This window comes from Natator depressus, chromosome 1 (genome assembly GCF_965152275.1).
Source record: "Natator depressus isolate rNatDep1 chromosome 1, rNatDep2.hap1, whole genome shotgun sequence".
Lineage (NCBI taxonomy): Eukaryota > Metazoa > Chordata > Testudines > Cheloniidae > Natator > Natator depressus.
This window is the reverse complement of record NC_134234.1, coordinates 234,025,697-234,047,018: the sequence shown is the minus strand read 5'-3', so window position 1 is coordinate 234,047,018 and position 21,322 is coordinate 234,025,697. Positions and strand designations below refer to the sequence as shown.

The 21,322-nt window shown below is 40.5% G+C and overlaps 1 protein-coding gene across 1 annotated transcript in view; it reads left to right on the top strand.

Moving 5' to 3' along the window:
- Nucleotides 1-21,322, top strand: part of PIK3C2G (phosphatidylinositol-4-phosphate 3-kinase catalytic subunit type 2 gamma) — a 330,089-nt gene that overhangs the window by 297,035 nt on the left and 11,732 nt on the right. Inside the window, exon 33 of the mRNA XM_074938223.1 lies at nt 14,807-14,932. Coding sequence (XP_074794324.1) covers nt 14,807-14,932 — 126 coding nt within the window. The remainder of the gene's footprint in view (nt 1-14,806; nt 14,933-21,322) is intronic.

The window sequence follows — 21,322 nt, the reverse complement described above, 5'->3', positions numbered from 1 at the left end:
GCAATTTAAGCCCATTGCTTCTTGTCCTATCCTCAGAGGTTACCAAGAACAATTTTTCTCCCTCCTCCTCCTAACAACTTTTTATGTAGTTGAAAACTGTTATCATGTCCCCTTTCAGTCTTCTCTTTTCCAGACTAAACAAACCCAATTTTTCCTACGCAGTGGGATAATTTGCTCTTGTGCCCTTAATAATGTCTCTTGGAAAACCTGCCAACTATCTTCAATTGTTTTTCCCCTTAGACTTGCTTTCCATGGGTTCTTAGCTACCAACTCCCTGAGTTTCCCAACGTCTGCCTTCTTGAAATCCATTGTCTTTATTTTGCTGTTCTCCTTCGTACCATTCCTTAGAATCGTGAAGTCTACCATTTCATGATCACTTTCACCCAAGCTGCCTTCCACTTTCAAATTCTGAACCAGTTCCTCCCTATTTGTCAAACTCAAATCTAGAACAGCCTCTCCTCTAGTTGCTTTCTCCACCTTCTGAAATAAAAAATTGTCTCCAATACATTCCAAGAACTTGTTGAATAATCTGTGCCTGATGTGTTATTTTCACAACAGATGTCGGTAGTTGAAGTCCCCCATTTCACCAAGTCCTGTGCTTTAGATGATTTTGTTAATGGTGTTAAAAAAAGCCTCATCCCCCTCTTCTTCCTGGTTAGGTGGTCTGTAGTAGACCCCTACCATGACATCACCCATGTTTTTTTTTTTTAACCCCTTTTATCCTTACCCAGAGACTTTCAACAAGTCTGTCTCCTATTTTCATCTCAACCTCAGTCCAAGTATATATATTTTTTCTTCTGACATGACTTGTCATGAAATAATATAAAAATAAAACTCCATAAAATTCAAAACAGAAACTTGAAATTTGGAAATCCAAAACTTTCCAAAACAATTTTTTTCAAAAATCAATTTTTTCATTTAAAAATATTTTTCCTGGCAATTTTTGTTGAAATGCACTTGTTTTTAAATATTGTCTCTTGAAAAAACATTTGGACAATTTTTTTTTCCAATTAGCTCTAGATCTAAGGACTACGTTAGCAGAAAGATGCTGAAAAACTGGAGGGAATTCAAAGTCAATGATCAGTAGGCCTACAGGGACTGATTTATGAGGAGTGATTATAGTAGCTAAATTTTGCTTGGTTAAAAATTGACTAATGGGCACAAAAGTTTGCAAATACTTTGAAGGCAGGAAACAGTTGGGATTGAGAGGAATTATTCAGGGTGTTAAATAGGGCATAACTAGCAGTGGTCAGATGTAATTATAGAAAAGAAAGTTTGGGCCTCATCTCACAGAATGCTTACTCATAGTGAGTGGTATCAGGCTGTGGAGCAGACTACCAAACAAAGTGAAGGAATCCCCGTAGTTTGAGACATTTAAAACTAGTTTGGACAAGGTAGCTATGGACTAATGTACTAATTTATTAATTAACACAACTAGAAGGTCGGTTAAAGGCTCAAATAAAGCTCCTGCTGCTGTTTCTTGTGTTGTGTTTTTACATGCATTTTCCATCTGTGCTCAGACATGGGGAAAAGAAGAATATCTATGTGACCAAAAGACAGAAATAAAACAGTAGCATTTGTAAGTGTTTTCTGTTCTCAGAAACTGATTTTCTCTTACTACATCTGATGGTCAGTGACAGTGTAAATCTTCTGTGAGCTGAAAAGAAATGTTTTCTTTGATGTTTTTTCTTTCATTATGTTCTGTTCAAGGAAGAGGGAATAGTAGAATCTGTAGGTGTGTGCACGCTCACACATGTACATACTGTAGACTAATACTCCAATCTAGACAAAATCTACCTCAATGAGCCTCATAGACTCTCTAGGTCTGGAAACTGGACACTGTTCTGAGTGGTAAATGAATATCGCGCTGCATAACAATAATACATGGTATGGGGAAAAGCAGATTACCTTCTTCACAGGCTTTAAAACAAAAATTTTAGAGAACTGTCCACCAAACCCTTGAGTCTTCACCCTCATCCTACTCCCCACATCAAGACCAAGGATTAGGATCTTCCCTTCTGATAAAGTCATCAGTTCACCCCATTAACCCATTAAGAACATAAGAACAGCCACACTGGGTCAGACCAAAGGTCCATCTAGCCCAGTATCCTGTCTTCCAACAGTGGCCAATGCCAGGTGCCCCAGAGGGAATGAACAGAACAGGTAATCATGAAGTGATCTGTCCCCTGTCACCCATTCCCAGCATCTGTCAAAGAGAGGCTAGGACCACCATCCCTGCCCATCCTGGCTAATAGCCATTGATGGACCAATCTTCCATAAACGTATCTAATTCCTTTTTGAACCCTGTTATAGTCTTTGCCTTCACAACATCCTCTGGCAAGGAGTTCCACAGGTTGACTGTGCGTTGTGTGAAAAAAATACTTTTGTTTGTTTTAAATCTGTTGTAGTTCTTGTGTTATGAGAAGGAGTAAATAACACTTCCCTATTTACTTTATCCACACGAGTCATGATTTTATAAACCTCTATCATATCTCCCCTTAGTTGTCTCTTTTCCAAGCTGAAAAGTCCCAGTCTTATTAATCTCTGCTCTTACAGCAGCCGTTCCATATCCCTAATCATTTTTGTTGCCCTTTTCTGAACCATTTCCAATTCCAATATATCTTTTTTGAGATGGAGCGACCACATCTGCATGCAGTATTCAAGATATGGGCATATCATGGATTTATATAGAGGCAATATGATATTTTCTGTCTTATTATGTATCCCTTTCTTAATGATTCCCAACATTCTGTTCGCTTTTTTGACTGCCGCTGCACATTGAGTGGATGTTTTCAGAGAACTATCCACAATGACTCCAAGAGCTCTTTCTTGAGTGGTAACAGCAAATTTAGACCCCATCATTTTATATGTATAGTTGGGATTATGTTTTCCAATGTACATTACTTTGCATTTATCAACATTGAATTTCATCTGGCATTTTGTTACAGTCACCCAGTTCTGAGAGATCCTTTTGTAGCTCTTTGCAGTCTGCCTGGGACTTAACTATCTTGAGTAGTTTTGTATCATCTGCAAATTTTGCCATCTCACTGTTTACCCCTTTTCCAAATCATTTATGAATATGTTGAATAGGACTGGGCTCAGTACAGACCCCTGGGGGACACCACTATTTACCTCTCTCCATTCTGAAAACTGACCATTTATTCCTACTCTTTGTTTCCTATCTTTTAATCAGTTACCAATCCATGAGAGGACCTTCCCTCTTATCCCATGACAGCTTACTTTGCTTAAGAGCCTTTGGTGAGGGACTTAGTCAAAGGCTTTCTGAAAATCTAAGTACACTATATCCACGGGATCCCTCTTGCCCACATGCTTTGAGACCCCCCTCAAAGAATTCTAGTGGATTGGTGAGTAGTGAGTAGATCCCTTTACAGAAACCATGTTGACTCTTCCCCAACAAATTATGTTCATCTACGTGTCTGACAATTTTGTTCTTTACTATAGTTTCAACCAGTTTGCCCGGTACTGAAGTCAGGCTTACCAGCCCGTAATTGCCAGGATCACCTCTGGAGTAATTTTTTAAAAATTGGTGTCGCATTAGCTATCCTCCAGTCATTTGGTACAGAAGCTGATTTAAATGATAGGTTACAGACTACAATTAGTAGTTCTGCAATTTCTCATTTGAGTTTCTTCAGAACTCTTGGGTGAATATCATTTGGTCTATCATTATTACTGTTTAGTTTATCATTTTTTTCCAAAACCACCTCTAATGACACCTCAGTCTGGGACAGTTCTTCAGATTTGTCACCAAAAAAAAATGGCTCAGGTTTGGGAGTCTCCCTCACATCCTCAGCCATGAAGACCGATGCACAGAATTCATGTAGTTTTTCCGCAATGGCCTTATCATCTTTGAGAGCTCCTTTAGTGTCTTGATCGTCCAGTGGCCCCACTGGTTGTTTAGCAGGCTTCCTGCTTCTGATGTGCTTTAAAAAAATTGCTATTACTTTTTGAGTCTTTGGCTAGCTGTTCTTCACATTCTTTTTTGGCCTTCCTAATTATATTTTTCCATTTCATTTGCCAGAGTTTATGCTCCTTTCTATTTTCCTCACGAGGGTTTAACTTCCGCTTTTTAAAGGATGTTTTTTTGCCTCTCATTGCTTCTATTACTTTGTTGTTTAGCCACAGTGGCACTTTTTTGGTTGTCTTACTGTGTTTTTTTAATTTGGGGTATACATTTAAGTTGAGCCTCTAGTATGGTGTCTTTAAAAATTTCCATGCAGCTTGCGGAGATTTCACTTTTTGTGCTGTACCTTTTAATTTCTGTTTAACTAGCTTCCTCATTTTTGTGTAGTTCCCCGTTCTGAAATTAAATGCTACAGTGTTGGGCTGCTGTGGTGTTTTCCCCGCCACAGGGATGTTAAATGTAATTATATTATGGTCCCTATTACCAAGTGGTCCAGCTATATTCACCTCTTGGACCAGATGCTGTGCTCCACTTAGGACTAAATCAAGAATTGCCTCTCCTCTTGTGGGTTCCAGGACTAGCTGCTCCAAGAAGCAGCCATTTAAGGTGTCAAGGAACTTTATTTCTTCATCCTGTCCTGAAGTGACATACCCAGTCAATATGTGGATAGTTGAAATCCCCCATTATTATTGAGTTTTTTATTTTAATAGCTTCTCTAATCTCCCTGAGCATTTCACAGTCACTGTCACCATCCTAGTCAGGTGGTCGGTAATATATCCCTACTGCTAAAGTCTTTTTATTAGAGCATGGAATTACTATCCATAAAGATGCTATAGTACAGTTTGGTTCATTTAAGTTTTTTACTTCATTTGATTCTATGCTTTCTTTCACATATAATGCCACTCCCCCACCAGCACGACTTGTTCTGACCTTCCAGTATATTTTGTACCCTGATATTACTGTGTCCCCTTGATTATCCTCATTCCACCAAGTTTCTGTGATGCCTATTCTGACAATATCCTCATTTAATATCAGGCACTCTAGTTCACCCTCTTATTATTTAGACTTCTAGCATTGGTATATAAGCACTTTAAAAATCTGTCACTTTTTAGCTGTCTGCCATTACATGATGTAATTGAATGGGACTTTTTTTCATTTGACTATTTCTCATCAGATCCTACCTGTATTTTATCATTGCTGACCAAAAGAAGGTTTCCATATTAGTACAGGATCAAGTCCTGTTTTGTTTCATTGCTGTGAATGGGGGTTGTTTAATAGACCTCAAAATTGGCACAATGCAGCAGGAGATTCAGACATAGGTGCAACCACTGGGAAGAAGAAGCAGGAACATTTTTTTCCTCCTTCTCCCTCCCATTTTTAATATACTTTATATTCCTCCTTGGCGCAGCTGTAAACGTAATGTATTTTCACTCCTGGTCCCTGTGACAGATATGGCAATTTTCTGCAATTGTAGGAAATTGTCTTCCCTCTTCCTTGGGAGATCTTACTGAATTAAGTTTAAGTATCTTTGGAGTCCATTGTATTAAATGAATGGTTTGTGTATTATTGTGGGCCAAGACTGTATGTAACCTCTCATGACGGGAGATGTGACAGGTGTGAGATCGGGCTGCGGGGGTTCAAAGGACTCTGTTGAACAATGTGCCAGAGATAAATTGGTTAGTCTCTAAGGTGCCACAAGTACTCCTTTTCTTTTTGTGAATACAGACTAACACGGCTGCTACTCTGAAACCAGAGATAAATGGAATTTTGGAACAAAAAAGCATGAAGTGATTTTCCTGGGGCCATCTAGGAGGAGGTGAATGCAAATTCCCCACCTTTGGTAATGCAAAAACCCAGCCTTATAAAGCTATGCCTTGAGGAGTGAGGAGTCTACTGATCACCTGTTACATGAGGCCAAGATCAAAGGCCCAAGTTGTGTAAAGGAAAGGCTGAACTATTCATGGTTGTTCTGGTTCTGAGTCTGAGACAGTTATGAACTTGGGGAAATACAGGTGCAGTTTCCCTGAACTGTGACACCAGCCCAACCCACCCCACTCCCCACCCACCCATGTGTGTCTGAGCCCAATTACCATATTGCTCAATAGTGTCTTTATTACACAAGGTCTACTTGTGAAGTCTTCTTTGTAGCTCAATTTGGTTTGCCCCAACCTAGGATAATGTCCCTGTTTTGCCAGTAAAGCTGTGTCCACACTAGGAAATCTTTGCTAGTATAGTGGTATAGCTTTACGAACAAAGCTTGCAAGTGTAGATCTGACCTGTATCTACCTGAGATGAGAGTGTTGAAACTGTCTGATGTCCTCTGTCAGACTAATGCACCCAGCACATAAATCACATTTTGGGATACAGATCAGTAATATGACAGTGCACCCCATGTTCATCAGAGTTGGAATATGAAGGCAACAGGAGTTTTGCTCTCCCACCACCATCCCCACCACCAATTTTCCAAAGAAGAATGTATATCTGCTAAGAGAATTGCTTTCAGAATTCCAATGCTAAATCAAGCCAGCCCTCATCTCTCAGTCATGCAGCCCCAAAACAACAGTGAACTCATAGTTTTCCTGCTCTTCTTTGGGACTCACATTCCCCACTCCCTGTGGTACTCAAGCAAGTGAAAATGTCTGTGCCGCTGACCTCCATCACTGTGGGTGCCTTCTTTTTTTATTCATGAAAGGGGGAAAAAGCAATTAAGTTGCTAGTAATCACTAGGAGGAGGGAAAGAAATTTACAGGCAGAAAAGAAAACAAAAGGGTTAAATGATCATGGGGAACAAAGAGAAAACAGTGACGTGTTTAAAGTTTTATAGAAGAAAGAAGCAGTTAGTGAGAAAATACTTCATTTTGTGCAGTTAGCAACCATTGTTTTGGTTAGTACCTTAACAAATGTTTACTTTATGCTCTAAGATCCACCATGAAAATATAATGGATTATTATTCTAATTATCCTTTACTATAGTTACTTTAAAGGTGATTTTCTCTCAAATATTTCAATTATATAATTTGAAATGATTTTATCATTTATTTTGCTAAGTGTATTTACTGTACCATGATTTTAAATTCACAGGAAAAGAGAATTTAGTGGCAGAGAGGAGCGGGAGGCACATAGTGCACTGAGATGTACAAATCTGAAAAAATAATCATATCATGGGCCTGGAGGGTCCTTATTAAATAAGAACACAACTTCTAGTTTGCACAGCTCTGATATCATTTTATACTCCTGGTCTATACGCCTTATTAATCCATTTCTTGAAGGAACTTCTTGTTTTTTAATACCGCTGTTGAGGTACTGATTTTCTTTTTTTAGGGCTCTAAATTTAGAATTATCTCAGACGATGCTATCTTTTCAAAAGTGAAGGAATATTTGTTGTTAAGCTGCATTTTATGGAGGCAGGCTTTAACTTTTCCCAGGAACACTAAGTTAAGTTGCATATAAACTGTGCTTTGTTACTAAGTATGTCTACACTACGAAATTAGGTCGAATTTATAGAAGTCGGGTTTTTTAGAAATCGTTTTTATATATTCGAGTGTGTGTGTCCCCACAGAAAATGCTCTAAGTGCATTAAGTGCATTAACTCGGCGGAGTGCTTCCACAGTACCGAGGCAAGCGTCGACTTCCGGAGTGTTGCACTGTGGGTAGCTATCCCACAGTTCCCGCAGTCTCCGCTGCCCATTGGAATTCTGGGTTGAGATCCCAATGCCTGATGGGCTAAAACATTGTCTCGGGTGGTTCTGGGTACATATCGTCAGGCCCCCGTTCCCTCCCTCCCTCCGTGAAAGCAGCAGCAGAGAATCGTTTCGCGCCTTTTTTCTTGAGGAAATGAGATTCAAAAGTTCGCGGCTCTTTTCCTGTCTACCTGGCCAGTGCATCTGAGTTGAGAGTGCTGTCCAGAGCAGTCACAATGGAGCACTCTGGGATAGCTCCCAGAGGCCAATACCGTCGAATTGTGTCCACAGTACCCCAAATTCGACCCGGCAAGGCCGATTTAAGCGCTAATCCACTTGTCAGGGGTGGAGTAAGGAAATCGATTTTAAGAGCCCTTTAAGTCGAAAAAAAGGGCTTCATCGTGTGGACGGGTGCAGGTTTACATCGAGTTAACGCTGCTAAATTCGACCTAAAGTCCTAGTGTAGACCAGGGCTAAGAAAAATGAAATGGCCTGTGTATTTAATTCTTTTGATGGAGCCTCTGCATTTATCACTAGGATTTAATTTAATCAGGATTCAGATACTATTTTTTCTGATGACTTGGGTGTTGTGACTGATTTCCTCAGTGGATTTTCCTTTTCCTCTGTTCATGGGTTATAATCAAGTCTCTTTCATGTCTGCATTTAGAATACAACTATGTTGTTACGGGGCTGTGAAAACTTTGTGTATCTATTAACCATAATTTTATTTTAACATGCTTAATATTTAGTTGTCATTCTTTCATTATTAAAAACTTTAATGCTCAGGAGAGGAAGGGGAGTGTGTGTCTCTGTGGGAGGACGTGAAGACGACCACAGGTGGGAGTGGGGTCTGCTGGGGAGTTTTGTCTGAGGGTGGTAGAAGGCAGAAGCTGGAAGTGGGAGACAGGAGGAGCCATAAGGATCTTTCATTTATGAAGGGAAGAAGGCAGTTGAGACTTGAAGATGTCCAGATATTTTTATCAGGGATGGAAAGCAGAAGAAAGGAAGTTATTTATAGAGGAGGGAAGGCAGTGGTTGTGAATGGAAGGTATCTGTGATTTTTTTTTTAAAGATTGAAAAATGCGAGATGGAGCCTTTTCTGGAAAAAGAACAGCAGATGAACCCAGACAAAGTTCAGGAGCTACCAGAGTGTTTCATCCAGGGATGGAAGGCATCAGGAATGCCAGGAGCTGGAGCATCAGCAGCTTTTAGGCCAGGGCCAAAAAAGTGATAGAGAGTGAGCTTTGAGGAATGACTGCCAGAAGGAAATATTTCATTTGGGAAGAGGTGCTAACAAAGATAAAATTTCCGCAAAATATCTGTTACTTTCAAAAAATTTCCCTTCAGACTCCCATGCTAAAGAGACTCAGGAGTCATGCTGTCAGGCTGAATTTCAGTGCTTTAAATATGCCAGATTTAGAAGAAACCCTTTTGTCTTTCTTAGTGTCAAAGAAAATTCCATCATAAAGGAGAGTTAGGTAGTCAGGAAGGGGAAACAAGTGGCTAACAAAATGTAATTTTTGTAGAAAATTTCATTTCTTCTCTCTTTTCCCAAAATATAACTAGTGTATTTAATATTGAATTACACAAATCCATAACCTGTCTAGGTGGATTTCTGTAAGTACATAGCAAATACCACTTTCGGTTTTGGAAATCTAACGTGGAATGAATTATGGAACTTTGCTATAGAGGGTATATTCTGTGAGCCACATTTTTAATACTAAATTAGGGATATGAAAAGAAGTGCCTCTTTCCATTGACTGGCACCCAGAGTTTACCAACTTTCTCTGCACAAAACTTGAATGTTCTTGCAATGAACCTTAGATTGTGCCTTGTATGGTAATGTTTCTTACACTGTTGCTCCATTATCATCTTCCCTATCAGCAACTTTGCACCAGTGCATGACATTTTAGCAACTGCTATGAAGACACACAACATTAAAAATCAAACTGGAAGTGTTTGGTGCCTATGAAGGCTCCATGGATTAGGAGTAGTGGATCCAGAATGTTGTTTACTATCCCTTTATAACATTTCCATCATCCCCTTTGTGGTTTTAGGAAATACTGACATATCAAAATGGTGACTATTTTCAGGATTCTGCTTATTTTAGAGCTTCCTGTGATATATAAACTAGTTGGAATTTTTTCAGTGTATGCAGAACTTTTTGGTCAATTTCTTCAGTACATTGGCCATCTCAGGGTCAGTCAGGTCACTTTGTCAAATAACTGAACAATAATAGTTTATCTGTATGAAGAAGGAAGCACAAGAAGTCAGCTTTTAAATCCAGCACTAAACTTTGGCTATTAGCAGATCAAAATGCCTGGTTTCTGTTCATAGTCCAGGCTATGAAAAGAACAATAGCATATATGTTGGGAATTTGGTTCCATATATTAACCAGTCTTTGTAGCTTTTGAATTTTTCTGTAAGCAAACACAACAGAAAACCCAAGGCTTTGGTCCACATTTTGCGCTAATTTAAAACTGAAGTAACTTCACTAAAGTTAACAGATAACATTTTCAAAAGTACCTAAGGCCCATTTTCAAAAGAGACCTATGAACTATCATTGAGAGTAAGGCTCCTAAATGCCTAAGTCATGTCTGAAAATGGGTTAATGAAGTTACTCCAGATTTAAACTGGAGCCGAATTTGGCCCAAAGCCATGGTTTTTGTGTTGTGCTTTCTTGCAAAGTCAAGCTATGAAGACTGCACCAAACAGTTAGTATGTGGAACCAAATATCCTGCAGGCATACTGTAGCTCTTTCCACAGCCTGGACTCTGGACAGAAACCAGGCATTTTGATCTGCTAATAGCAAAAACTTTAGAGCAGAATTTCCAAGATGACGACTTGTGCTTCTTTCCTCAGACAGATAAGCTACTACTGCTCAGTTATTTGACACAGTGATCAGACTGTTTGACTGTGAGATGGCCAATGTGTTGAAGAATTGACCCAAAATGTCTATAGACATCAAAAAATTCCAGCTAGTTTATACACCACAGCAAGTTCCAAAATAAGCAGAATTCTGAAAATAGCCACCAACCTTCTTTTGATATGTCAGTTTCTCCTAAAACAACAAAAAGGATGATGGAAATGTTAGAAAGGGTAAATGACATTCTGGATCCACTAGTCCTAATCCAGGTTTAGAGTAACAGATGAAGTGAGCTGTAGCTCATGAAAGCTTATGCTCAAATAAATTTGTTAGTCTCTAAGGTGCCACAAGTACTCCTTTTCTTTATTCCTAATCCAGTGCGGCCTCCATAAAACACATCCAATTTTATTCCTTGTGCTTTTGAAAATCTTATCCCATGTTTATACTAGATTTTCACAACAGATGTACATAGGAGTAACTGAGACGAGCAATGACATTCCTCTCATTTACTTGAACTTTATGTAACACCAGTGATGGAGATACACTGGTGTATTCTGAATCAGGACAAAGTCAGAGGAGAATCAGACTGTTTGTCACTCGATGCAATGTCATGAAAGCTAGCAGTGGAGAGCATCATTCTTAGGAAAGTAATATTTCCCTGTGTTTTCTCCTTTTTTCCCTTATTCAGATAAGTGCTCAATTTAGCCAAGACAGTCACTTCACAAAGATTTCTTGATAGTTCTGCTGTGTTAATCCCACCCTTGGTTTCACACTGAGATTCCCAAATTGACAAAATTTCCCAGTTGTTCCTGGGATGGTGTGTCTGACAATAATGCTTTTGAATGAAGAAACTAAAGCCTCTTTTGTAGCCTCATCAGGTCTGATTGCATGCCTTGTCTCAGGAAATCTCCCAGTGAAACGGGTTCTTCACAAGGCAGTGCTGAGCTACTGTGCAAATTGAGAAAAGCCGTCCCAAATACCTCATGCAACAGAGATTATATAAGGATTCACCAATTAGGACAAAATGAATATTGAGATCTCGTCTCAAATGTGTTAGCGTTAGTTTTGACCTGTTTGTCATTCAGGGTTGTCTGTTCTTCAGATTTATGTTTTTGTAGTAAGTTATGTGTTTCCTAAATAAACTCATGTCTGAATATCATATTTTTCAAAGGCAACTACAGTAAATTATGTGGACCAGTCACTCCTAAATATAGCTGTTTGGGGATGTTAAAGTTGCCTACCCTGATTACTATTATTCCTTGCTCCATCAAAACTCCAACGCAGCTTACCTCTACCAACCCACTCTTGTGTAGGTGAGTCCCTTTCAAAGGCCCCTAGCATAATCTGGGTCCAGATCGTATTGCTACATTGTGGGCCAGGTTGCCCCCACCAGCTGGAGATCTGCCTGGTGATTAAGGTGTTCACCTGGGAGGTGGGAGATGTGAATTCAAATCCCTCCTCTGAATCAGGCAGAGAGAAGAAATGAATTCACATCTCCTACCACCCAGGTGAATTCCTTAATCAATAGACTATAGATCATTCTCTCTTTGGCCCAATGAATATTTAAGTACATTCAAGAGGAAAGATTTGAGAGCAGTATAACCTATACTTCATGGAACTGTTTCAACAGTGAGATTGATAGCCTACAGCCTGGTGGTTAGGGCACTTATTTGGTACTGGGGAGGTTTCCATTCAAGTCTCTTCTCCTGAGTGGGGATTTGAATCTGGGTCTTGCATATTCCAGGCACATGCCCTAACCGCTGGGCTAAGAGTTGTAAAAGGGGACTGCTTTCTCTTTCTCACACCAAGTATTTTCCCTGACTTTTCAGTTTGTAGGCTGAACCAAAAACTCAGTTTTTCACCCAATTCTACTTATATCAACTCAGCAGCTGAAGCTACTGCAGAACATGATACCTCACTTCCTGACTACGGAGTTTTTCTCCATGAACATGTGACACGTGCGCTCTATGAATGCTGACTCTGGGTGGGATAGAAGATGCTGCTTTTGACTTGAGCTGGACCCCCTCTTCCCAGTTGAAAAGAGAGGGAGCTGCGGTCAGAGCATTCTCCATGAGGGACCCTGAATTTTGGAATCCACTCTCCCTTTTGGTCTGAACTATGTTGACCCTTCAGGGCATGCTGAAAAGCTCATCTCTTTTTCCTAGCAGAGGAAAGGGGCTGGTGAAGGGGAGGATCTGTGCACCTTGGACTGATGTTTAAGGCTAGATTGGTTTGTTCCTGCACAGTTTGGGGGAGAGTGCTGAGTTTACTTTTGCAGGTGCTAGTATGATTGGATTTTTAATATATGATGACAGGTCCAAATAGGGTGACCAGACAGCAAATGTGAAAAATCGGGACGGGGTGGGGGATAATGGGAGCCTATATAAGAAAAAGACCCAAAAATTGGGACTGTCCCTATAAAATCAGGACATCTGGTCACCCTAGGTCCAAAAGCCTTGGAGAGGGGCTTTTCAATGGATTGTATGACTCCTAATACTGTGTTAATTTAACAATGCAGTGCTGTGTCCTATAAAATTGTCTGTTTGCCTCAATGCGTTAGTAAAGTTCCTATTTGCATAATTTGCATCCTGCCTATCTAAATTCCTTATGTATTTAAAATTGACTATAGTCTTTTTCACTTCTGCCCTAAACTCTTGGTGGGGAAAGAAGGAGTGGGGGAGGAGCTGTAGATGATTTGTATAATGCCAGCAGTGTGCTATGTAAGCAGTAATAACATTAGTCATAGTCACATTAAGCTGTATGGTTGGACCAAATCGTATACTGTGAGAGATCACTTCAAGTAACAAAAAAAAAGAAGTCTTTGTGCCATCCGCTAATTGTTATATCAACACACTCACACATGCATCTATGCATCTTCTCTTCTACATAGATGTTAGTTATCGCTGGGATGCCTGTAGCATCTCCAGTTCAAAGATATGTTGTTCCTGCAGGAAAACCTAACATTTCTGGTACCATACTGTGAATTATCCAAATCTGAGCAACTGCTTTGTCGTGGGTCAAGTGAAGCTGAAGTGAGGAATATAAATATGATTGTGCAGCCAAAATAACACGTGGAGCCCATCCACTCAGAAAATTCTTTTATTTGTTAATTTACATGGAGTTTCACTTCACTTTCTGTCCATGGATGCCCACTTCCTTCTGTTGCTTGCAAACTGGCCAGTACGCTTTCTTTCTAAAAGCCTAAAAACACCCTCAAGATTGCTGACATTTTGTAAAACATCTATGACGGCATGTTACATGTTGTGCTGTCTAATTGCATGTTGTGTTGTCAGCATTTTGATGGCCCCTGGTTTGGGAGATCCTTAGTGAGGAATACAGGCACTGCTATGCACAAGCATAAGCCAACACTAACTGACTCGGAAGAAACTTCCCCCTATTCCACAATTGCTCACTTATGGATTGTTTGCATCTTCCTGTAAAACATCCAGTAGGGGCATCAGAGACAGGATACTGAGCTAGATGGATCACTGACCTGATTTGGTTCCTATATTCATAGGTCACTGAGAACAAGTATATTTATCTCTTCTCACAACTAATGATCCCTACACAGACCCTCTCCCAGATAACTAACCATAACTCTCTGCAATCTCCATCTCCTTTTCTAAGGGCCAAATTTCTGGCTGTCTCTATCCACATATCAAGAAGGAAAGTACTAGTGGACCTCCACAGCCATTCCTTCTCATTTGGCCTTTTCTCTTCCTGTCCTAGCTGATTCCTGGCCCAATAGTCAATATGTGTAGTGTTAATGGGGGGAATAAAGAGAGTTCCCAGCTGTGTAGAGGTGGGACATGGGACAGACTTTATATAAGTATCCCTTCCTGCCCGTATTGTAGCTGAAAATGCTCCTGGATCTTCTGTGCTAGCATCCTCTATGAAACACCCTTAAAAACAATCAATTGTCCCCATATCAACATTGGAACTGGCTCATTTTTTATGGGTTAAAGTCAATAGGAGATGTCTGGCTAAACTCCAGTTTCTGTGCACTGCTTTGAAGAATGTAAGGGCTACGTTGCATACCAGTTTCACACAAGTTAAAGTGGATTGATGCTTAAGGATTCTTCCACAAAAAGTATTAAATCTGGAGAATTTTATTTTGTTTTTATTTTTTCGTTTACTTTCCCCAACACAATATGTGGTTGAATTCTGTGTATTTCTGTTGTTTACAGTGGTTAGTACTCCATTTTATACCAATAAAACATTGTCAGTGTAATAAGTCTCCTCATGTCTGCTTTAAGTCCAGATTTAATTTGGTCTCTCTCTATTTGTTTTCCTTGCTAGAAACACAGACATTCATATTTATAACCCTTTTGTTCTACAGCATCTCCCAGATGGCTCTGTCCCAACTGCACATGCTGAATTTTATCTTTTACCAGATCCTGATGAAGTCAGCAGAAGGAAAACGAAAGCAGTTCCAAAAAGCACTGACCCTACTTATAATGAAATTGTGAGTGTTACATTTTTCTTCCAGCATTTCTTGTCCAAATCCTTTCCTGAAATAGCAATAGAGCTTTGAGAGCTGCAATAACTGGTACAATCAAGAAATGGGGACATATCCAAAGGTGAAGTGTAAACACTGATGGTCTTCCATTTTGCTTCCAGTTCTCAGTGATACAACAGTTTCCTTATGTCTCTCTCATTAGGAAAATAGTTGGCTAACTAAAACTGTTCAATCTTCTACTTTAATTATAGTTCCATGTCAGACTTCTAAAGCCCATTATCTATTGTTTAACGCTTTATTCACATTCATACCTGTCACTTTAAACAATACAATATTAATGAATTGAATAATTCTAACATACCTACACAAAACAGACACTGAACTAGCTTTCACTGTACTAAATAACAGGATGGATGGAGTCTTGCATTGGTATTGATCTACGAGGGTTCCGTGAACACAATAAATGAACACACACATGTGAGATCAGACTGATGCGAGAACGTCAAGCATGACTGCACGTGGGACAGACAAAATTGTGCAAGACCATTGCAGGCTGTTGTGTCCTTGCTTTTTGCTGTTTGTGTTTTTCACGTAAGGTGTTGATGTGCCTTGTTTCAAAGCGGTTAACGGCAACATGGCAAATCTGCTGCCACCTTGCTCTGTCATGGACTGTTGCTTCCCAGTTACTGGGGTAGGCCTGACACGCTTTCCAGTGTGACTTTGGTATATCTTTATACTATTTGGACTGGTCACCAGGAGAGCAGGTGTCTTGCTTTAACTGACCCTAACGTATAGCCTTGGGTATTCTTGAGTCAGCAATACAATCAAGTTGCCTAGACCAATGCAGCTGAGTTATTATAAGCATTCTTTGAAAGCCAGATGTCCAACAACAATTAAGGATTTCAGTATTAGGAATCTTGTCCTAGCATTTGACTCTGCAAACAGACTAAAGACAGCACATATGATCACGTTTCCTGATATGGGGTGATATGTTGTCCATGTCTCTCAAACTCAGTTCTGGGTCACTTTCCCAGGGGCAGTGTCATGGGCCGCCAAGGGCATCCACAGGTCGTGAGTAGTGGAATGGCCTCCAGATATAGATGGTAGCTGCAATATAAGCAGGGACAATAAGCACTCGTGGACAATCTAATGGCAGTACCAACAGGGCATGGTGGAGCAGAAGGCGGCACTGCTGCCCCTACAAAATGTCAAAGGATGCGCAAAGATGGTACTGGACTAAATAATTACATAAATAATAAATGACTTAGCCTCTTTTTAAGCCAAATTATTGGCAATTTACAGACCTGTGTAATCACTTCATTCACCTTTGAAATACAGCCACCTCTGGGGTGAAAAGAAGCAATCATACAGCTGCTCAGAGCAGCACTATAGGACATGAAGTGACATACACTAGACTCTGTTGAAACTGAAGGGGGAATTCAAACAGTTAACGTATTTAAGGAAGCAATGGGCTTTAGGGCCTTGGTAGTGATACTTAGCATGTTACACACACTACTTGATTAAGCTTCAAAACACCCTTGTTAGGTATGGTACCCTGCCGCTTTGTACAGATAAGGAAAATGAGGCATGACAAAGTTAAATTGATTTGCGCACAGACACAAGGCAAGTTAGGTAGCTGGGATTAGAACCCCTGTTTTCCGATTTCCCAGTCCTGTGGTTTTTACTTTTAGACAATGCTACATAGTAATTGTCTATTAAGTATCTCCAATTGGTCTGTTCCTTAAGTTACACTGTACATTTTCAATTCATATTGTAAGCAGGCTTCAGCAAATGGTATTTATGCTCATGGCTGAAACAGCTAGAAGTTGGCGCCCTAGAGCACCAACAGCAGAATTAAATGAAATTAGACTTTATGTATCTGTTGTGTTTATATCTATCCTTTTAGCAATTAAAGTTACAGTGGAATGGAGTTGCTTGGGGGGGGGGATGTCTCACACACACAAACACACACACACACACACACACACACACACACATGCTCCCTTTCTGCCTGGACACTCACCAAGCTCTACCTCATTAGGCACATGTGCATTGAGCCTCCTGAGTCTGAACAGAATCCAGACACTGTGCCTGGGTGGGGTTTCTAGACACATTCTTGTCGTAGAGATCCTCTGTAGCACCCTCTCCAGACAGCTGGGACTCCTCAGTCCAACTGCCTCACCTCTGGGATTAGTGCTGACCCCTCAAAGTCTGTCTGTAGCCTAAACACACCATCTCCCAGAACTCAAGCCATGTGGCTGTTCTAGGCTTACAGTTTGACCCTTCAGGGACACATGACATTGAAAGCAAACAGATACGCAAGTTTTTCACAGGAATCTAAGCACGATTTACTCTTTACTTAGCAGCATGAGAAATACACATATCTAGACAAAATAATAAACACACCTATATGCATTTCCATGATCAGTTTCCTCAACACTCTGAGGAATGCTTTGAGCTTTGGCAAAGTCCAGTGTTGTATCCAGGATCCTGCTCCTGAAGCCCACAGCTTCTCTTCAGAATCAGAGTCTCTCTCCCCTCTCTAGGCCAGTCAGCTTTCTCTGATCTTGTCTGGTCCCATAGTTAAACAGGACTGCCCTACTACAAAACATGCCCCGCTCTCCTGCCCAACGCTTCCTGTGTCTATCTGACTTACTTGAATTTATGTTTCTCTGCCAACACCTGGTTTATTTGTTCTGCTGCTGGTGATTTTCCACTCTCCAATTCACCAGCCCTCTGGGGAGAAACTTGGTCAAACTGTTTTCCCCATTCAGGCAATTACCTTAGCAAACCCATTGTTCAGTTACAGCACAGTTTATAACTCTCTGTTGTTTCTGGTCTGGCAGAGACCAGGGAAGTCCCTGTCCCTGTCAGCAAATGGTGGACTCTACCACCACATAACAGGCATTCAATGATACAACAATTTCATAACTTCGTAACATCAGTTTATAAGGTGTACATAGACAAATTCCCCAAATCATCACACTGAGATTGTTTCTCTAAATTAAAACGGTCTTACATATATTTAACACCCATCATCATGAAAGATTTCCCGAATATTCTATACACCATATACCTCCAGTACCACTAAAATGCTGCCATATTTGTGAGAGAGAGCAGCAAGCCATCAGTACTCAGTGGGAGGAGTGTTAATTTTGGCCAACGACACCAGAGAAAACTTCTGGTTTCAAGAAAAGTATCATGGAAACTTTAACATCAACTGAGACAAGACCTCCAGATTTTAAGATCTCATCTGAAAGACCTATATGCACAGTGAATCACATGGTACTCAGTCTAGTTCACAAAGAAGAATTGAGTTGACCCCGATGGGAAGCTATGGTTCAAACCTGAAGTTCCTTACACTGTTTAGCAATCCCTGTGATTATACCACCCCATGTGACACCAGGCTGCATGCATTTTCCATGTCTGTAGGTAATGGACAGAGGCAAAAGCAGGGATTATAGTTTTGTGAGCCTCAGGGAACTGGAAAAAACAACTAAAAACACAAGTCAGCCTTCTATTAAGTTAGTTACTGTCCAGGAGGCTGAATAAAGTAATATAGTAGCTCTTTTTATAAGAATTCACAAGCTTTTATTTAAGCCAAAGGGCTGGAAGGAAATTGTATTTTTGCTCTGTGTTGGAGGCGGAGAAAATTCTGAAATGTGGCTCTTCTGGGTATATTTGATTTTAGTTTTGCACTTTGTGTGACTGCCTGCAGAAAATTATAAGCCTTATTTTTGTTTTGTTTTTTACTCATGTATGAGACTGAAAATATGAAGGTCTGGAAGGTGGGTGACACTAAGTAAAACAGACTGCCTGTTTTGGAGTCACTGTTAGCAGGCACAGGTTTTTTGCTGCTGCTTTTGCATTTTGTACTTTTTTGCATTAAAAACAACATAATCTTGGTTTAGAAAGGTGCTTTAAAGAGAGGATGAGGACAAAGAATATGGAGAAAACAGATGTACAGTAGGGAGAATAGGCTGATGAAACAGGGAAAGGAATAAAGAGGTATCATTCAAAAAAGTCCCAGTCTCCTTGTCTATGTAAAGAGCTGCAAGAGGTAGCTAAGGGGTCAAAAGGGATTAAGCCTGAAGAACTTAGATTTCCCAGCAGGGATGGCTCAAAGCTCTCTCATCCAAAAAGTGAAAAGGAGCAGGACCTGCTGCATTAGTTCCCCTTCAAGGTCCTAAGACTATATTGAAACATTTGTAGTATCAGCTATGTAACATGTTATGGGCTCATGTTTCCCTCAGTTTATCTTTTTTCTTCCAAAAACAGGTGAAGATGCAGTTTGGCCAGTTGACAGAAAATCTAGAAACTGTGCCATTGCTAAGGAAAGAGAAACAACTGTCCCTTCTTGGAGATTAAAATTTCATTAGACACCTCATATGTCAGCCACACTTAAGTCTTTGGAGTACCTGAATTTTCGAACAGCTCTCCCACTGATTTGCTGTGTTGCCTTGAGCACTTCACTTCTGTTTAATTTGATTGTATAAGTGGCAAGAACTATTATGAAACAGTGATTTGAGAATTGGCCTGGACTACATGTGAGATATTGGCAGTTGATAGCTTTAGCCCCATACTGTGTATCCACCCCAAATCCTTCAACCTTTTCTTCCGCCCATACACCCTAATTACATATTCCTGGTTTCCTCTGAATTTGCAATGCCTTCTTAGAGCCAACTCATAGGGAGTGATTGAAAGCCATGTAGACTGTGCTCTGTCCCTGTAAATTGTCATTCCTCAATGCCTACAGCTTCTCGTGGCCCAAGGAATGAGAGTTCTCGCCCTCCCAACACTTTCATGTACAGATCCTCAGTAATGAAAAGATTCCTTAGCTATGCAGCTTGCAAATTAAAATTCTTCAGTGATTTTAAATGAAAAATTAAGATGGTAATTTTTATATTTTGGCCAAGAACCATGACACATTAGTACTGTCACATTAATACGGCATCATTAATCAAATCATATTTGTATTAAATTACATGACCTCTTACTGTTTCTGTCCTTGCGTTTATTCTGTCTAAAAAATGTTTCTTCATTTTTTAAAAATTCATCTACAACTCAGTGAAAGGGACACGGTAAAAATTATGGATTACATGGCGACTGGCATCTGCTTAGCTATGCATGAAAAAGGAACAGGTGCAAGAAGCTCTCTCTCCTTGGGGCCCTTCCTCACTCCCATGCAGGAGCTGGTCAAAACAGCAGCCTCTGAAGTCTGCTGAACAAAAGAACTGCTCCCTGTTAAAGCCACCTCAAGGGGGGCAAGGAGGGCCCATCCTTCCCTCCCATGCCAGTGAGCAGAGCTGGTTAACCACTTGAAAGTCTATCGTACTGAGTGACCTTGTCCTTAATACTTGGGAGCTTAAGGAGGCATTAATAACCCATATGTAGAAGTTAGTAAGCAACTGTAATGCTTTTGGTCCAAGGTGTTTGAGGAATTCCAGCAAGATATTATCATAGCCCACCGCTGTGTCGGGCTTGATGAAGTTAAGGGCCTTATCTAGCTCATTGACCATGAATGTCTCTGGTTGACTCCACATTCTGATGTCGAAGTTGGCACCATTCGTCGTGTACTTTTCATTTGAATGGCTTCTCCAATGGGACCTTTGCTACCCACATTAGATAGCTTGCAACCTCACTGGGCTTAACCAGTGCATGATTTTGACATGAAAGTTGTTGAGTAGCACCCAGCCGGCGGATCAAGTTCCAGCACTTCCGCTGCAATAAGTTAAGTCAAAGCTTCTCTGTAGATTCCTTCCACTGAGTGAGCATGGCAGCATTCAGAGACTCAGTCAAGTGGTCAGTGATGTCCAGGTCACTAGATAATTGGAATTTCCTGAGCAAGGAATAGCTGAGTTGGTATAACTGAGCATGTGGCTTTGTAAATAGCTCTTTAGAACTGGTGGTAGTCGTCTTTGACTGGGTTGGGATACAATGCAATGGAATGGTAACCACACTGCGTTCCTGTATGGCACAGAACTTTTCCCAGTCTGTATTCTGGAAATTCCACCAACACTTGATTGAGCTTCAAATGGTGTGTGGCTGGAGCCCGATGTGAATGAGTGATGGTCTATGTTGGCTATGGGGAAAGTTATCAGGTACTACACGGCTCAGGGCTTGTGAACAGCCATCTAGTGAACTGACCCAGCAAAGTTTGGGAGAGTAGTCTTTCAACCATCTGGCTGAAAGAAGTGTGCCATGTTGTTTTGCATTGTGAATCAACACAAAGTCATCGTTAGTTGCCCAATCCATCAATCGTTCAACATCGTCATCCGAATCAGTGAACCCCCACTCAGAGTGGTGGCTGTTAAAATCACCAACAAAGATTGGTGGATGATCAAGTATTGGAAGGACCTGCTGGTTCCAGTGCACACTCAGCGGCTTATATACATT